Genomic DNA, 15,539 nt, shown 5'->3' with positions numbered 1-15,539 from the left:
CCTGGGCCCATCACGTCAACAGAGGGTTCTCAGGAGGTGGGAGCAGAGGAGGGATTTCTTTTCATTTTGGGGCATATGCGGATAAAGTCAGTGCTTCTGTTCTGCTGCACCTCGGGGGTTGAAGGGGGCCCCGTCAGGAAGGCTGTACAGGGCCCCATGATTTCCAACAGCAGCCCTGCTTGCAGCGATCCCCCAGGAGGGTCTTTAATGTGGTTGTTAAGCCACTATAATCTATTCATGCCATGCCCTCTGTTATATAACAATATGTGTCCCAGTATCTGATCTATATAAAAAAAAATCAGATTATACCTTATTTCAGAGCATCTCCTGGCGCTCACAACGTCTCCCGGCGCTCACGTAACTCCTCTCCTCTCCCTGGCTGACAGCTATAGCAGGCGGGGCCGAGCACTCCCACTGACATCAGCCGGGGAGGAAAGGGGGGAGAGAGAAAAGAGAGCCGAAAAGTCACATGAGCGCCGGGAGACGCTCTGATATAAAGGTATAATCTGCATTTTTTTTTCATACACTGTTCAACAAAAATTCAAGGAACACTTTGAAAACGCATCAGAGCTTAATGGGGAAAACTATCATGTTGGATATCTATACTGATATGGACTGAATAATGTGTTAGGATCTATACTGGTATGGACTGGGTAATGTTTTAGGATCTATACTGGTGTGGACTGAATAATGTGTTAGGATCTATACTGGTATGGACTGGGTAATGTTTTAGGATCTATACTGGTTTGGATTGGGTAATGTGTTAGGATCTATACTGATATGGACTGGGTAATGTGTTAGGATCTATACTGGTGTGGACAGGGTAATGAGTTAGGACCTATACTGGTGTGGACTGGGTAATGTGTTAGGATCTATACTGGTATGGACTGGGCATGGTTTTAGGATCTATACAGGTATGGAATTGGTAATGTGTTAGGATCTATACTGGTATGGACTGGGTAATGTGCTAGGATCTATACTGGTATGGACTGGGTAATGTGTTAGGATCTATACTGGTATAATTTGGGTAATGTGTTAGGATCTATACTGATATGGACTGGGTAATGTGTTAGGATCTATACTGGTGTGGACTGGGTAATGTGTTAGGATCTATACTGGTATGGACTGGGTATGGTTTTAGGATCAATACAGGTATGGAATTGGTAATGTGTTAGGATCTATACTGGTATGTACTGGGTAATGTCCTAGGATCTATACTGGTATGGACTGGGTAATGTGTTAGGATCTATACTGGGATGGACTGGGTAATGTGTTAGGATCTATACTGGTATGGACTGGGTAATGTGTTAGGATCTATACTGGTATGGATTGGGTAATGTGTTAGGATCTATACTGGTATGGATTGGGTAATGTGTTAGGATCTATACTGATATGGACTGGGTGATGTGTCGGAATCTATACTGGTATGGACTGGGTGATGTGTTAGGCAATTCAGAACTGAGCCCTCTCTGTCCTGAACCTGGTTTTCATCTCTTACCGTTATGATCCATGGATGGAGATGACTGAACCTGGAAACAACTACTCTTTCCTTGAGTTGGAAGTTGACCAAATCTGGTCCATCTATTCTGGTTCTCTCTTTTTTGGCAATAACCCAGAGTGGTGACTTGGCAATCACTTTGTAACTCACTATAATATAATATAATAAAATTGTCATCTAAACAATGGTTACCAAGTCTACCTATCTTTCTATTTAGAAATATCTGAAGGCCTGACCTTCTGCAGATTCATTATGTCCATATCCTTGTATCTACATATGTGTTGCTGGTGACAGAGTGTGGAAGGAGGGGGTGTGCCTTCCTGTGACATGGTCATTGGGATTGGCTACTAAGCAATTCAGGGGAGGAGGAAAAGAAGCCTGCCATTTGGTTTACAATTTACATTGTTTAATATGAAGTGTATATTCCTCTTTAAAGATAACAATGCATTTGTTTTTTTTTGTTTTTTGTTTGTTTTTTGTTTTTTGCAGTCGTTAATCTTTCTCTACAACTAGAAGCTTATAAAAAGGAAAGAAGTAAGTCAATCATTTGTGTATATTGGAAGTGGTTTCTAAAAAGAAGGGAAAAAAGGGGACTCTCCCCAAATCATATGATATTACTTTAAGTGACCCACCAAGCTAAACCTTCCAGTGCTGGTCTCCTGGTCCACCACTGGATGCTTCCGAAGAACCCCTACATTGCTATAAGACACTGTTGGCCAATTTTAATTAAAGTGATACTAAACACAAACTGTTTCATTTACATTGTCCTTTCCCAGGTGTGGATGATGGTGAGAGAAGGAGGGTGCAGGCATGGATGGTGGTGAGAGAAGGAGTGTGCAGGCATGGATGGTGGTGAGAGAAGGAGGGTGCAACCATGGATGGTGGTGAGAGAAGGAGGGTGCAACCATGGATGGTGGTGAGAGAAGGAGGGTGCAACCATGGATGGTGGTGAGAGAAGGAGTGTGCAGGCATGGATGGTGGTGAGAGAAGGAGGGTGCAACCATGGATGGTGGTGAGAGAAGGAGTGTGCAAGCATGGATGGTGGTGAGAGAAGGAGGGTGCAACCATGGATGGTAGTGAGAGAAGGAGGGTGCAGGCATGGATGGTGGTGAGAGAAGGAGTGTGCAGGCATGGATGGTGGTAGGAGAAGGAAGGTGCAGGTGTGGATGGTTGCAGGAGGAGTAGGGTGCAGGCATTGATGGTGGTGGTGGTGGGGGGGGGGGTTGCAAGAGAATGAGGGTGCAGGCGTGGATGGTGGTGAGAAAAGGAGGGTGCAGGCATGGATGGTGGTGAGAAAAGGAGGGTGCAGGCATGGTTAGTGGTGAGAAAAGAAGGGTGCAGGCATGGATGGTGGTGAGAAAAGGAGGGTGCAGGCATTGATGGTGCTGAGGAAATGAGGGTGCAGGCATGGATAATGGTGAGGAGAGGAGGGTGCAGGCATGGTTAGTGGTGAGAAAAGGAGGGTGCAGGCATGGATAGTGGTGAGAAAATAAGGGTGCAGGTGTGGATGGCGGGAAGAGAAGAAGGGTGCAAGCGTGAATGGTGGAGAGAGAAGGAGGGTGCAGGCATGGATGGTGGTAGGAGAAGGAAGGTGCAGGCGTGGATGGTTGCAGGAGAAGTAGGGTGCGGGCATAGATGGTGGTGGGGGGGGGTTGCAAGAGAATGAGGGTGCAGGCGTGGATGGTGGTGAGAAAAGGAGGTGCAGGCATGGATGGTGGTGAGAAAAGGAGGGTGCAGGTGTGGATGGTGGGAAGAGAAGAAGGGTGCAAGCGTGAATGGTGGAGAGAGAAGGAGGGTGCAGGCATGGATGGTGGTGAGGAAATGAGGGTGCAAGCATGGATGGTGGTGAGAAAAGGAGGGTGCAGGCATGGATGGTGGTGAGGAAATGAGGGTGCAGGTGTGGATGGCGGGAAGAGAAGAAGGGTGCAAGCGTGAATGGTGGAGAGAGAAGGAGGGTGCAGGCATGGATGGTGGTGAGGAAATGAGGGTGCAGGCATGGATGGTGGTGAGAAAAGGAGGGTGCAGGCATGGATTGTGGTGAGAAAAGGAGGGTGCAGGTGTGGATGGTGGGAAGAGAAGAAGGGTGCAAGCGTGAATGGTGGAGAGAGAAGGAGGGTGCAGGCATGGATGGTGGTGAGGAAATGAGGGTGCAGGCATGGATGGTGGTGAGAAAAGGAGGTGCAGGCATGGATGGTGGTGAGAAAAGGAGGGTGCAGGCATGGATGGTGGTGAGGAAATGAGGGTGCAGGCATGGATGGTGGTGAGAAAAGGAGGGTGCAGGCATGGATGGTGGTGAGAAAAGGAGGGTGCAGGCATGGATTGTGGTGAGAAAAGGAGGGTGCAGGTGTGGATGGTGGGAAGAGAAGAAGGGTGCAAGCGTGAATGGTGGAGAGAGAAGGAGGGTGCAGGCATGGATGGTGGTGAGGAAATGAGGGTGCAGGCATGGATGGTGGTGAGAAAAGGAGGGTGCAGGCATGGATGGTGGTGAGGAAATGAGGGTGCAGGCATGGATGGTGGTGAGAAAAGGAGGGTGCAGGCATGGATGGTGGTGAGAAAAGGAGGTGCAGGCATGGATGGTGGTGAGAAAAGGAGGGTGCAGGCATGGATGGTGGTGAGGAAATGAGGGTGCAGGCATGGATGGTGGTGAGAAAAGGAGGGTGCAGGCATGGATGGTGGTGAGGAAATGAGGGTGCAGGTGTGGATGGCGGGAAGAGAAGAAGGGTGCAAGCGTGAATGGTGGAGAGAGAAGGAGGGAGCAGGCATGGATGGTGGTAACTGATCAAGGGGATGCTTGTTTATTTTTCTTAAAATTAAATTGGCCAAAAAAGTGGAAAAGATCGGGGGGTGAAAGACGGACGCAGAACCCCCCAGTTGCAAAACAAAACTTTGACTTAGGCATTTTCCCAAGGGAAAATAGTGCTGAAAAGACAAAACTATAATTCTGGTATTATATTATTAGAAACTGTCAGTCACATAGGCATGCACTCTGGTTAAAATGTAAAAAATATGTTGCTATTGTCCAAAAAAATATCTTCAAATAAATGCAAACTTCGAAATACAAGAAAAATCTCCAGAAATCTAAAACATTAACAGCAAATAACCCCCAAAATGAGTTCAAAGATGTTTCTTTCCACCTTTTTGAAGATTTTATGAAAAATACAATTATTTTTAAGTTTTTACATTTTTAAACTATTTTATATTTTTTTTAATTATTTATATAAATTATTTATTTTGCAAATAAACATCCAAGAGCACCCAGGGTGACAGGTTCACAAAGAGAGATCAGAGCAGATACTGTTTGCTTTCAGCTGGTCTCTCTTACAGTGAAACTCCATTAAGCCTTGTTTGTACAGAGCAGGAGGGAGGGGAAAAGGGAGGAGTCAAATAAACATTCAGTTCTGTGATGAGTTATTGAGCCCTGTAAACGTCACGCTTTATCAGCAAACCAGGTATGACCAGTCTGAAAAACATGTTAACCGGCTTACGACCGTCTGCCGCAGATGTACGGCGCTCGCTCTTGGGAGTCAAGGGGCGAGTGTGCGCCGCCCGTGGCGCGCTCCCGCCCCCTCATCAGCGGGGAAGCCGATACAGTGGCAGGTAGCTCCGATTGCCGCCTGACACCCGCGATCGTCCCTCGCTGAGAGAGAAGGATGGTCAGATGTTGTAAACACAGCTGACCGTTCTTCTCTATGGAATGATCACAGAGCTCCTCTGATCCTTCTATATAGAATCACATGTCTCTATGGTCATTTCAGAAGCCACGCCCCCCCCCCCCCCCACAGTTAGAATCACTCCCCTAGATACACATTTAACCCCTTGATCACCCACAGTGTTAACACCTTCCCTGCCAGTGTCATTATTACAGTGACAGTGCATATTTTTAGCACTGATTACTGTAGTAATGTCACTGGTACCCCCAAAAGTGTAAAAAATGGCAGTCAGGGGTCCAAACTGTGCGCCGCAATGTTGCAGTCCCGCAAAAAATTGCAGATCAGCGCCATTACTAGAAAAAAAAAAAACAATAAAAATTACATAAATCTTTCCCGTAGTTTGTAGACGTGATATCCTTTGCGCAAACCAATCAAAATACGCTTATTGCGATTTTTTTTTTTTTTACCAAAAGTATGTAGCAGAAAACAAATTGGCCTAAAATGTTAAAAAAATTTGATTTTTACATTTTTTGGGGGGGAATGTTATATAGCAGAATGTGAAAAATTATTTTTTTTTTTTTTGCAGAATTGTCGCTATTTTTTTGTTTATCGCGCAAAAAATAAAAATTGCACAGGTGATGAAATACCACCAAACGAAAGCTCTATTTCTGTGAAAAAAAAGAACATTAATTTTTTTTGGGTACAGCGTCACACGACCCCGCAATTGTCCATTAAAATAATGCAGTGCCGAATCGCAAAATATGGCCGAGTCATTAAGGGGTAAAATCTTCCGGTCCAGAAGTGGTTAAATGAAAAAATGACCATGTTCAGAGCTTTGCTATTTCTCATTCATGGTCATCAACAGGACGCCCATACACTTTTGTGTCTTTGTTACTTTCTGTATTGTAGCAATGAATGCACAGTATATTTGATGTGTAGCGGGATGTGCGATGCTACAGTATATGTGAACGCTATATAAATAAAACAAAAATGTTGACTGATGCAAGTCTGCACAGCTGTGGAAGAGGAGCTGTCACCGTCTCAGTGAGTGTATAGGAGAACGGCCCCGCAATAAAGAGAACGGCCCCGCAATAAACCATCCTTCTTTATCTTACAGGTTCTATTTCCAGCAACATTCACAGGGCTTTGGGAGCTGTGGGGAAACTGGCAGAAAAGATGCAGAAAAATGGCAGTAAGTAAATCTATCAGATCGCCATTTTCCTGAATTCTCACACAGACGCAGAGCTCCATCCTCCATTTCTCATCCACATTTTACTCACACTTGAGTATAAATGGGAACTCCAGTCGCGATCGGATTTACCAAAATACAGGCATTACTGAGCTATGTACAGGGAGTGCAGAATTATTAGACAAATTAGTATTTTGACCACATCATCCTCTTTATGCATGTTGTCTTACTCCAAGCTGTATAGGCTCGAAAGCCTACTACCAATTAATCATATTAGGTGATGTGCATCTCTGTAATGAGAAGGGGTGTGGTCTAATGACATCAACACCCTATATCAGGTGTGCATAATTATTAGGCAACTTCCTTTCCTTGGGCAAAATGGGTCAAAAGAAGGACTTGACAGGCTCAGAAAAGTAAAAAATAGTGAGATATCTTGCAGAGGGATGCAGCACTCTTAAAATTGCAAAGCTTCTGAAGCGTGATCATCGAACAATCAAGCATTTCATTCAAAATAGTCAACAGGGTCGCAAGAAGCGTGTGGAAAAACCAAGGCGCAAAATAACAGCCCATGAACTGAGAAAAGTCAAGCGTGCAGCTGCCAAGATGCCACTTGCCACCAGTTTGGCCATATTTCAGAGCTGCAACATCACTGGAGTGCCCAAAAGCACAAGGTGTGCAATACTCAGAGACATGGCCAAGGTAAGAAAGGCTGAAAGACGACCACCACTGAACAAGACACACAAGCTGAAACGTCAAGACTGGGCCAAGAAATATCTCAAGACTGATTTTTCAAAGGTTTTATGGACTGATGAAATGAGAGTGAGTCTTGATGGGCCAGATGGATGGGCCCGTGGCTGGATTGGTAAAGGGCAGAGAGCTCCAGTCCGACTCAGACGCCAGCAAGGTGGAGGTGGAGTACTGGTTTGGGCTGGTATCATCAAAGAGGAGCTTGTGGGGCCTTTTCGGGTTGAGGATGGAGTCAAGCTCAACTCCCAGTCCTACTGCCAGTTTCTGGAAGACACCTTCTTCAAGCAGTGGTACAGGAAGAAGTCTGCATCCTTCAAGAAAAACATGATTTTCATGCAGGACAATGCTCCATCACACGCGTCCAAGTACTCCACAGCGTGGCTGCCAAGAAAGGGTATAAAAGAAGAAAAGCTAATGACATGGCCTCCTTGTTCACCTGATCTGAACCCCATTGAGAACCTGTGGTCCATCATCAAATGTGAGATTTACAAGGAGGGAAAACAGTACACCTCTCTGAACAGTGTCTGGGAGGCTGTGGTTGCTGCTGCACGCAATGTTGATGGTGAACAGATCAAAACACTGACAGAATCCATGGATGGCAGGCTTTGAGTGTCCTTGCAAAGAAAGGTGGCTATATTGGTCACTGATTTGTTTTTGTTTTGTTTTTGAATGTCAGAAATGTATATTTGTGAATGTTGAGATGTTATATTGGTTTCACTGGTAAAAATAAATAATTGAAATGGGTATACTGTATATTTGATTTTTGTTAAGTTGCCTAATAATTATGCACAGTAATAGCCACCTGCACACACAGATATCCCCCTAAAATAGCTAAAACTAAAAACAAACTAAAAACTACTTCCAAAAATAGTCAGCTTTGATATTAATGAGTTTTTTGGGTTCATTGAGAACATGGTTGTTGTTCAATAATAAAATTAATCCTCAAAAATACTCATTTGCCTAATAATTCTGCACTCCCTGTATACATAGGGGGCTATTCAGAGTTTTTGTTTTTCTCAAAGAATAAGTGCAGGTGCTCTCTCCACCCTGACCTACCTCCGAGCACTAACCCGAGTCTCCACCCCTATCTCCCTCCTAGTACCACTCATTTTAGGAAATAAAAAGCCAAGTATGATTTTGTGCTGTTAAGTAATTTGTTTGGAATTGGTTAATATTAACAGACCCCCCCCCCCAACACTAGATCCTTCCCAGCAACAATAGATATGCCCCAGCAACAATAGATCCCTCCAAGCAACAATAGATATGCCCCAGCAACAATAGATCCCTCCCAGCAACAATAGATCCCTCCCAGCAACAATAGATATGCCCCAGCAACAATAGATCCCTCCCAGCAACAATAGATATGCCCCAGCAACAAAAAATCCCTGCTGGCAACAATATATTCCCCCAGCAGCCAACATCAATGGACCCTCTTCTCTCAACAGTGGATCTCTCTTTCTCAGTCCATCTCCCCCCCCCCCCCCTTTTTCCTCTTTCTTTCTCTCTCTCTCTCTTTCTATTTCTCTCTCTCTCTCCCTTGCTTCTTTCTCTCTCCCTCTCTCTTTCCCTCTCTCTCTCTCTCTATCTCATATTCCTCTCTCCCTCTCTCTCCCTCTCCCTCTCTCTCTCTTTCTATTTCTCTCTCTCTCTCTCCCTCTCTCTCCCTCTCTCCCTCTCCCCTCTCTCTCTCGCTCTCTCCCCCCTCTCTCTCTCTCTCTCCCTCGTTCCCTCTCTCTCTCTCCCTCTTTCCCTCTCTCTCCCTCTCTCCCCCCCCCTCTCTCTCCCCTCTCTCTCTCCCCTCCTCTCTCTCTCTCTCTCTCCCCCTCTTTCCCTCTCTCTCTCCCCCCTCCCCCCTCTCTCTCTCTCTCTCTCTCTCTCTCTCTCCCCTCTCTCTCCTCCCCTCTGTCCCTTGCTTCTCTCTCTCTCTCCCTCTCTCCCTCTCTCCCCTCCCCTCTGTCCCTTGCTTCTCTCTCTCTCCCCCCATGTCCCTTGCTTCTCTCTCTCTCTCCCCATGTCCCTTGCTTCTCTCTCTCTCTCCCCCCATGTCCCTTGCTTCTCTCTCTCCCCCGCCCCCCGTCCCTTGCTTCTCTCTCTCTCCCTCCCTCTCCCTCCCCCCCTCTCCCTTCCCCCCCTCTCTCTCTTTCTCTCTCTCTCTCTCTCTCCCTCTCCCTCTTTCCCTCTCTCTCTCCCTTTTTCCCTCTCTCTCTCCCTCTTTCCCTCTCTCTCTCCCTCTTTCCCTCTCTCTCTCCCTCTTTCCCTCCCTCTCTCTCTCTCTCTCTCTCCCTCTCCCTCTCTCTCTCTCTCTCTCTCTCTCTCTCCCTCTCTCTCTCCCCCCTATGTCCCTTGCTTCTCTCTCTCTCTCTCTCTCCATCCTTCCCTCTCTCCCTCTCTCTCCCCCCTCTGTCCCTTGCTTCTCTCTCTCCCCCTGTCCCTTACTTCTCTCTCTCTCTCCCCCCCCCCCGTCCCTTGCTTCTCTCTCTCTCTCCCTCTCTCCCTCTCTCTCTCCCTCTCTCCCTCTCTCTCTCTCTCCCCCCTGTCCCTTGCTTCTTTCTCTCTCCCCCCCCCCCCCCCGTCCCTTGCTTCTCCCCCCCCTCTGTCCCTTGCTTCTCTCTCTCTCTCTCTCTCTCCCTCTTTCCCTCTCTCTCTCCCTATCCCTCTCTCTCTCTCTCACCCTCACCTCTCCCTCTCTCTATCTCTTTTTTCAGGTTCATTGTGCAGTGAGGGGTGGACATACTACGATCTCAGCTGCTACTACAGGTCATCAAGTTATAAATCATGGACATCTGCCAAGGAAGACTGCAAGAACAAGACGGCTCACCTGGTGGTCATTAATGTGGAGGCTGAGATGGTAAGAGTGGTGAGCACCACTATGGGGAGTAGAGAGGCTCTTGTATGACCCACCTGTGTAAACTTCTGTTAACAAAAAGTCCACAACTGCACAACTGATAATGAGGGATCCAACTGTCACATGCCACGATTGTTTGCTTACTGCTAATGTCACCAAACTTCTGGTGCCTTGTACCAAAAAGTTTAATTTCATCATTTTTAGCAATAAAATACAAAAAGTGCAGCACCTAAACAAGTAACTGTAAATGATCGCAGGGTTTGCTCTTGGATACGGAACTGGCTAAAAGGGCATGCCCAAAGGGTGGTAATAAACAGCGCATACTCAGACTGGTCTGAGGTGGTAAGCGGGGTCCCCCAAGGCTCAGTCCTGGGACCAACCTTGTTCAATTTATTCATAAACAGAATTGAGGACGGGATCAGTAGTTCGTTATCAGTTTTTGCAGATGACACAAAATTGGCCAGGGCAATAACTTCACATCATGAAGCAGATATCCTACAGAATGACCTGGACAAAATAACGGAGTGGGCAACGACATGGCAAATGAGGTTTAATGTGGAGAAGTGTAAGGTTTTGCACTTGGGGACTAAAAACATAAAAACACAATACACGTTAGGGGGGGGGAACCCTTGGGGGAATCAAAAATGGAGAAAGATCTGGGAGTCTTGGTTGATGATAGATTAGGCAATAGCATGCAATGTCAAGCGGCAGCTGCCAAAGCCAGCAGAATGTTAGCATGAATAAAGAAAGGGATGTATTCCAGAGATAAGACTTTAATCCTACCACTTTATAAAACTCTGGTCCGACCGCATCTGGAGTATTCTGTCCAGTTCTGGTCGCCAGTCCTCAGGAGGGATGTGTTGGAGCTGGAGAGAGTCCAGAGAAGGGCAACTAAACCAATTAGGGGATTGGAGGACCTTGACTATGAAGAGCGTCTACAATCGCTTGATTTATTCTCCCTGGAGAAGAGACGCCTGAGGGGGGACATGATAGTAAATTATAAATATCTCAATGGTGATCTCGGCATAGAAAAACAGCTATTCAGTCAAAAGGATTGCATGAGGACTTGAGGGCATACAATGCGATTAGAGGAGAAGCGTTTAACCTCAGGCAACGTGGGGGGTTCTTCACTGTTAGGGCTACAAGTTTGTGGAATTCTCTACCACAAGAGGTGGTTTCTGCGGGTAGTATGGTGGCTTTCAAAAGACTCTTAGACTTACATCTCAAGGATCAGAACATTCAGGGGTATGAGAGATGAGTACGGCCACACACACCTACACAGGTTGAACTGGATGGACTATTGTCTTTATTCAACCTCACCTACTATGTAACTATGTAACTATGTAACATAACAGTCCACAGTAAACAAGTGAGATGAAAATAAATGGTTACATAATATTCCACAGTAACACTCGTAAATAGCTTCCACCAGTGAGTTCATAAAAAACAAATACTTGTATTCTTCCTCTATACATCCACAATGAGTTCAAGCAGACACCAGCTCATGCTTCCATAACAACTCTGTGGCTTAACAGAAAGGTTCTGACCCTCAAATGGGAAGTAAGCAAGAACTTATTGTTGTGATCATTATGGGGCACCATGGGATGAGGTAAATCACATGTCTGCTTTAATCCACCATTCAGTCAAGGCCAAGCATATAAAGCATAAAAAGCAAGAAAGACCACTTTCAATAGTGTAAACCCGGTATATGTTTGATTTAAAACTGGTTAAAAACACTCACGTGAACGCTATACATAGAAAGGCATGTCAAACCACAATTCCCAGAATCCTTGGGGGTACGCGCACATGCACACTGATGTCACAGCTTCCAGCTCTGCCTTACGTGTTTCGTCATAAATGATGTCAACATGGGCACTGAGGCCAAACAGAGCCAATTGCCTTATAAATAATATTTACTTCACTTGTTTAAGCGCTGCACTGATTGTATATTATTGTTTATTGGTATAGTGTAGTGATGGCGACCCTTGGCACCCACGATGTTTTGGAACTACATTACCCATGATGCTCATGCACTCTGCAGTGTAGTTGGATGGAGTTCCAAAACATCTGGGGTGCCAAGGTTCCCCATCACTGGTATAGTGTATCCTATACATGGTGTGCTGGCAGCTCATTTTAATATTTTGTTTTGTTACCTTTAGCACAGCAACTTTTTTTGGTGTTTTATGATCTGCTATGTCTATGTTTTCTGCCCTCCTCTTACTGTTGATGTAGAGATGGGTGTCTGATGACGAAGGTAGGAGCCATTTCTTTGAGTATGTTGAAGCAGGACACTCCCTTTAAGGCTAGGCCTTCATTAGTCATTTTCATTTTTTTTGCTATCTCTTGGAAATGGGTAAAAATCCTGATCCAACTATACTGGGAGTGTGCTTGTTCAATCCAAAGAGGGAAAGACCCAGCCAATATTATCTATTGCAAATAGGAACACTGTAGCTTTTTGGTTTTTCATTCCAGCACCAGAACTAACCAGATATCCAGTTTTTACAATTCTTGATTGGATTCCAAAATAGGAATTTTTATTATCCAATGTTGTGTACAACCATCTTATTAGTTGCTATTATTCGCGGAATATCCTCCGTGAAGCTGCTCCCATACAACAAAGAACCTCCAAATGAGGGACAGGTGCTGAGGGAAATCCAGTATAAGCAGTATGGGGACCAATATTACCACTAGCAGGTAAAGTAGGATAAATAAATTAAAGCAAAAAAGTGTAGCGCACTAATAGTCTGTGAACAAGTTTCATAAAAATTGAAGTCCAAAATGCCGATCATAAATGTCAATCCGTCCATGAAGGTGCAACAATAGATCACTCGTGAAACACCGCCACCACCAGAGAGATTGAAAACTCACCAGATGGGACAAAAGCACTAACCTCAGGTTATAAGGCCACACTTATGGCGCTTTTCCACTGCATGGAACCGTACCGGTTCGGCACCCTTTTGTGCTTTTCCACTGCTGGTACCGCATGGTATAGGGTCGGAACGGTTCGGTACGGTACGGTATAGGTTTGCTTTTCCACTGCATGGAACCGAACAGTACGGTACTGAAAAAACAGTACCTACTCGATTGTGGTTCCAACAGGTACCAAACTGGTACCATATCCCACAATCCTTTGCATGCAGTCACTACTAGCCACTGATTGGTCAGAGAATCCCACCCACCCCGTTGTTATCCCACCCACTTAACTTAGTACTACTTTAGTGGAAAAGCAAACCTATACCGTACCGTACCGAACCGTTCCGACCCTATACCATGCGGTACCAGCAGTGGAAAAGCAAACTGGGCCAAGCAGGGCCGAGTAGAGCCGAGCCGGTACTAGCCGGTACTTGCAGTGGAAAAGTGCCTATAGCGCCTCCCTTTGGGAACAACACCAAAAAATCTCCCTGAGGTAGTACCTCACACCGACTAAAATAGCTAAATTTGACAAAGGCTCTCCATCCCAATGCTGGAGAGGCTGTGGTCAAGAAGGCACACTCAAGCATATATTGTGGGAATGCCCCCCTATTGCCGCATTATGGGAGCAGCCGAGCAGGTATTCCACCTACTGTCTACAATCATAGGGAAACACGTCCCACCCACACCAGAATTAGCCTTGGTAAACCTAACTATAGAAAACCTTCCTTCGCAATCTTGCAAAGTAGCCATCAACATACTTCTCACAACCAGAATTTCCATAATGAGAAAATGGAAATGCAGTAACCCACCTTCTTTATTGGAAATAATTGATGTTACACAAACGCACCACACATATGAGCTACTTATGACATCCAGCTACGACCTTTACCAAAAAGAAAAATCTAAATGGCAGCAGTGGTCACTTTGGTACAATACCCACTTCACTAAGGGAGCAATTCTCTGTGCACTAGGGATGATCGAACGGTTCGGGTCGACCATCGGTTCGACCCGAACATTGGGTGTTCGAAATTCGGCCGAATTCCGAACTTTTTGCGGTAAAAGTTCGGAATTCGGCCACCAGAACCGCCCAAAATGCAATGGGACAGGAACTGGGCTTTAAAAGCCCATGATTGGCCCAAAAACATCAGTAAAATGTGATTGGAGTGACTACAGGGTCCAGAGGCCAATCAGGAGTGAATGCGCCCCCCATACGCCCCCCAGTTTTTTAACATAGCCCCGCAAAACCTCTAGCACTGTAATACAGAGGCTGTGGAAGAGAGTGGAAGCATTTCTGTTACTCCTGCTGCTTGTAAAGCTCCAGTGTCATTTTGCAATTATTAGTGTGAGGAAAGGAATATGCAGTGTAGTTAGGGTACTATATACCACTATAGTTAGATTCAAAAATCTAGTTTTTGTAGGGATAGCTTTAGGTGTCAGGGTGACCGTAGTGTAGTTTAGGGTGAACTGACTCTACCATGTCAGGGTGACCGTAGTGTAGTTTAGGGTGAACTGACTCTGCCATGTCAGGGTGACCGAACTCTGCCATGTCAGGGTGACCCCACTATGCAGATTCTGGGTTAGGGGTATACATATATATATATATATATATCAAAAACGACAATTTTTAAGAACTTTTTTTTGCCTGATTCATAGTCCCTGGGGCATGACCCAGAACCCTAGGCACTTTTTAGGGGCATTTATTGGGTTTTAGGGCTTCAAAATAGTGTTTTTTGATTCCAGAAGTTCGGGTCCTATTGATTTCAATGGGGTTCTTGAATCCGAACTGAACTTTCGGGAAATTTAGGTGTTCTGGTCGAACCGAACTTTTCAAAAGTTCGATCATCCCTATGCACTAATACCTATACTGTAATATACATTTTGGTCACTAGATGGCATCCAATGGAACACAAATGTGATATTCAATATGTGATATGTAATTGCATGCACTATCCATTTCTAACACTAGATGGCAGCGAGAACACATCCTTAGTACACTGCTTGAACCTTTATATTAAAGTGGAGTTCCACCCTGTTTTTTTTTTTTTGCTATCCTCTTCTTTTTTTTTACCTGCAAAAGAATTGGATAATTATTTTTTTTTCACTTACCTTGTTATGAAGAAAATATACTTACCTAACTTCCTCTTCCTCCCTCTGTGGACACGTCCGCCGCCGTGACTTCCTGCTTGCATTGATTCCTGGGAGCTGAACATCATCGCTCCCAGGAATCAATGCGCCTGCACCGGCCCCACTCGTCGGTTCCTGCGCAGGCGCGTCATTCCCAGCTAAACAGCTTCTGGGCATGCCCAGAAGCTGTGCAGGGATGACGCATCTGCACTGAAACTGACGTCTGGGCCAGTGCAGGGCATTCTAGGACGGAAGAGGATGCGCAGAGGACACAGAAGAGGATCGCACTGAATTCAGCTGCCCACACCTGAGATGGCAGCGCTGGACAAGATATTTTCAAGTTAAGTACTTCTTCTAAAAGGTAAATGCAACCTGGGACAGTTCAGAGGCTATCCATTGTGGAATGCACTAGCCCTGACTGTCCGGGGGTATTTTTATGTAAAAAAAAATTTACATAAATTTTCACTTGTAATGCTTCTGAAAAATCAATAAAAACATTTAACCAGAAAACTCACCAGATGATGTTGCTACCATTACAGTAGCACATGAGCATTAAAGGTAATATGCCAGCAT

The 15,539-nt window shown here is 45.4% G+C and overlaps 1 protein-coding gene across 1 annotated transcript in view; it reads left to right on the top strand.

Annotated features, from left to right (window-relative positions):
- LOC309554933 (asialoglycoprotein receptor 1-like) overlaps positions 1-15,539 on the top strand; it is a 74,402-nt gene that overhangs the window by 53,593 nt on the left and 5,270 nt on the right. The window contains exons 5-7 of the mRNA XM_082256671.1: positions 1,988-2,032; positions 6,266-6,340; positions 9,790-9,932. Coding sequence (XP_082112797.1) covers positions 1,988-2,032; positions 6,266-6,340; positions 9,790-9,932 — 263 coding nt within the window. The remainder of the gene's footprint in view (positions 1-1,987; positions 2,033-6,265; positions 6,341-9,789; positions 9,933-15,539) is intronic.

Source organism: Pelophylax lessonae (genome assembly GCF_965119305.1).
Source record: "Pelophylax lessonae genome assembly, chromosome: 4".
Classification (NCBI taxonomy): Eukaryota; Metazoa; Chordata; class Amphibia; order Anura; family Ranidae; genus Pelophylax; species Pelophylax lessonae.
The sequence above is the reverse complement of the archived record's forward strand: the minus strand, read 5'-3'. Positions and strand labels throughout refer to the sequence as shown.